The 3,191-nt window shown below is 46.4% G+C and overlaps 1 protein-coding gene across 1 annotated transcript; it reads left to right on the plus strand.

Moving 5' to 3' along the window:
• Positions 1-333: 333 nt before the first annotated feature.
• Positions 334-861, plus strand: LOC148783206 (uncharacterized). The gene has a single exon (XM_088859835.1). The coding sequence runs from the start codon at positions 334-336 to the stop codon at positions 859-861; it is 528 nt and encodes a 175-aa protein (XP_088715961.1).
• Positions 862-3,191: the final 2,330 nt, after the last annotated feature.

The raw sequence follows: 3,191 nt of genomic DNA on the forward strand, positions 1-3,191 counted from the left end.
AGCCGCAGATACGCTTCTATGAAAAAAATGTGCCTAGCCTTTATCATTGCGGTACAGAAGCTCCACCATTACTTGCTTAGCAACGAAGTCAATTTAATCTCCAAGGCAGACCTGGTTAAGTTCCTTATGATCAGGCCATGCTTGTCAGGACGTTTGGCCAAGTAGGCACTATTGCTGATGGAGTTCGACATCACTTATGTACCACATAAGGCAGTTAAAGATCAAGCCCTAGCAGAATTCCTTGTGGCTCACCCAGTCCCTTCAGAATCTCTGATGTCAAGTGATCTCCCGGATGAAGAAGTTTTATGTGCAACGCTAACTCGGTCGTGGGTGATGTACTTTGACGGAGCATTCCAGTCTGATAGAGGGGGTGCCAGAGTTGTGTTCCTGACTCTCGATGGAGGAATCATTCCTCTACCCTTCTCACTTGTAGAGTTGTTTTCTCATAATGAAGTCGAGTATCAAGCCCTCATAATCGGACTAGAGATCACTCAGGTGCTAAACTTAGACCAACTAAATATCTTCGACGGATCTGAGCTGGTCATCGGTCAACTAAAGGGGATTTATAACATGAGGAAGGATAGTCTCAAGCCTTATCATGACACAGCCAAATCTTACATGGTCAAGTTAGATGACTTCTCTCTGAGTCATATCCCTAGAAGGCCAAACTCGCAGGCTGATGGGCTCTCAAAGCTCGGTGCCACCATCCAATTGTCTTCAATCTGGCCCACTCCAGTCCACTTGAAAACCGAAGTTGATGTAGATGATAAGAGGGATGTCTTCCCTGAGTGTCCACCTTACCCATTTGGGGCACTTCTTGCGGCTATGGATGTCATCAAGACAAAGCGGGAAATTTCCTAAGGAAAATAATCGAACGCTAGGGCGAAGGAGCCCGGATTCTTCGACCCAATGTGTGCAGAGGTTGAAAAAGTAGAAGATTAGAGGGAGCCTATCATGGACTTCGTAAAACATGGGAGGTTGCCTCTAGATGAGGCAAAAAGCAATGGCATATGACAGATGTCCAACAAGTACACCCTTCTTGATGGGGATGTCCTCGTTTGTCGATCATGTAACAGAATCCTCCTCAAATGTGTCGATGCACAAGAGGCAAGCAAAGTACACGAAGAAGTACACTCGGGCATCTGCGGGTTGCATCAATCTGACCCTAAGCTCTATCAGCACATACGTAAACTCGGCTATTACTGGCCTTCCATGGCAGCTGACGCCCAAAACTACGTTAAAATATGTCAGGTGTGCCAAATTCACTCTAGTCTCATTCATCAGCCCCTAGAGCCTCTTCATCCTATAGTGACATCATGGCTCTTTTCTCAGTGGGGCATGGACACTGTACGACCCATCGACCCCCTTCTGCTTTGGGTCATGCCTTCATCTTGGTTGCGACAGACTACTTTTCCAAATGGGCTAAGGCAGTCCGTCTCAGACAGGTTCAAGGGACCACTGTAGCTAACTTTGTGTGGCATCACATCATCTAACGGTTTAGGGTCCCGGACTGAATAATTTTTGATAATGGTCCTTAGTTCAAGAGCCAGCATGTGGATCTCCTAGTCAACCAGTTCGGTTTTGAGTGGAAGTACTCGACTATGTACTACCCTCGAGCCAACGGGTTGGCTGAGATGTTCAACAAGACTTTATGCGGGGTCCTCTAGAAGTCAGTGTCAAAGTCAAAGAAGAACTGGCACGAGAAGTTTCTTGAGGCACTATGGGCTTATCGCATTATCACTGGCAATGCTATGAATTCCACCCCTTATTCCCTGGTCTATGGGGGTGAAGTTGTCCTACTTCTCGAAATTCAAATACTCTCACTCCATGTTTCTATACATCAGGGACTAGGTGGAGAGAGTCAGGCTCCGCTTCCAAGAGTTGGATGGCGTTGATGAAGAGAGGCTAGAGGCCCAATAGATCCTCGAGCTCAATCAAGGAAGAATGAAGAGAGCCTTTGACATGTCTGTCAAGGTTCGTTCATTCGCTGGTGAGGACCTACTCCTAGCAGTCAAGAGACCGATCGTCATACACAGGTGTCGCAAAGGAAAGTTTGAGCTTAAGTGGTCCATTCCTAATCGAGAAGGTTACACCAAGTGGGGCCTATATACTGACAAACTCTAATGGAGAAGAGGAGATGCCCCCTATCAAAGGGTGATATTTAAAGAAGTAATAGCCCTAACATGGCAATAAAGTGCGGTGTGTGCAATAAAAAGATAGGAATGAAGATGGGAAACATCAAGACAACTCAAAGGAAATTCATTTCTTTTATTGCATTAGAAAAAGTTGCAACTTACAATCGAAGGCCCATTATCAAGGAAGTTATAAAACTCTTGCATTTGAGGATAAGAGGACAGTCACAAACCAAAGCCAGCGGCATTGCTCTTGCATCTGAGGATAAGAGATACAGGCCAAGAGAAATGCCCTCCTCGTACAGAAGAAGCAAACCCACCAAAGAAATGCCTGCCCCAAGAAGAAGTGACAAAACCAATTGGAGAAGTTAGCCTCGGTCCCTACAAGGAGAATGGTTACAGGACAAAAGGAAATGCCAATCACTTTCAAGTCAGCTTCAATTCATCTGATGAGTGTATCAAACATACAAGGCAGACTTTTCTGGCAAGGAACTGGCCTATGATGGAGAGCATATCCTGTTCACACTGGACGTCCTTCCACAGAACAATATGGACTTCAAGGTTGTGTTGTAGGACTTGGCTTCCAACACACAGCGGCGGCAAGGCCTTCCCGTTTGCTATCACTCTTTACCTACCCCCTGAAAGACATCGTCGTCCGAGGTTATCACTGTGCGCAACACAATGCCACGTCCTATCATAACCATGGGCAGGCTAATGCTGCACGAGACTATCTCCGCGTGCCTCATGCCCCCAAGTGTGGCTATCACCGTGTGTGACCTAGGGACGTGCGAACGGTTGGAGCAGCACTTGAACCCCAGTAGGGCACCTTTGCAAATTCTACTAAGGCCCCGAGAGACCCTCTTCCTTGCTCAGAAATCCTTGACACTTGTTGTGCAATCACGTTGCGAAGCTTTGCACCTCCTGAAGCTCAACAAAAAAATCCCTAAGGACGTATCTCTACAAGTTTTGGCCTGAAAGTGCTCGCCAGAAGACCCTCGTCAGAAAGATTTGGCTCTCTCTCTCTCTAAAAAGCTTTCTACTATTTTACCCTTTGGTAAA

This window comes from Amborella trichopoda, chromosome 2, assembly GCF_054954075.1.
Source record: "Amborella trichopoda isolate Santa Cruz 75 chromosome 2, AtrichopodaSantaCruz75HAP2 v2.0, whole genome shotgun sequence".
Classification (NCBI taxonomy): Eukaryota; Viridiplantae; Streptophyta; class Magnoliopsida; order Amborellales; family Amborellaceae; genus Amborella; species Amborella trichopoda.

Excerpts from the sequence above, each read along its gene's own strand:
- LOC148783206 (XM_088859835.1), top strand. The coding sequence starts at position 334 with ATGTACTTTGACGGAGCATTCCAGTCTGATAGAGGGGGTGCCAGAGTT.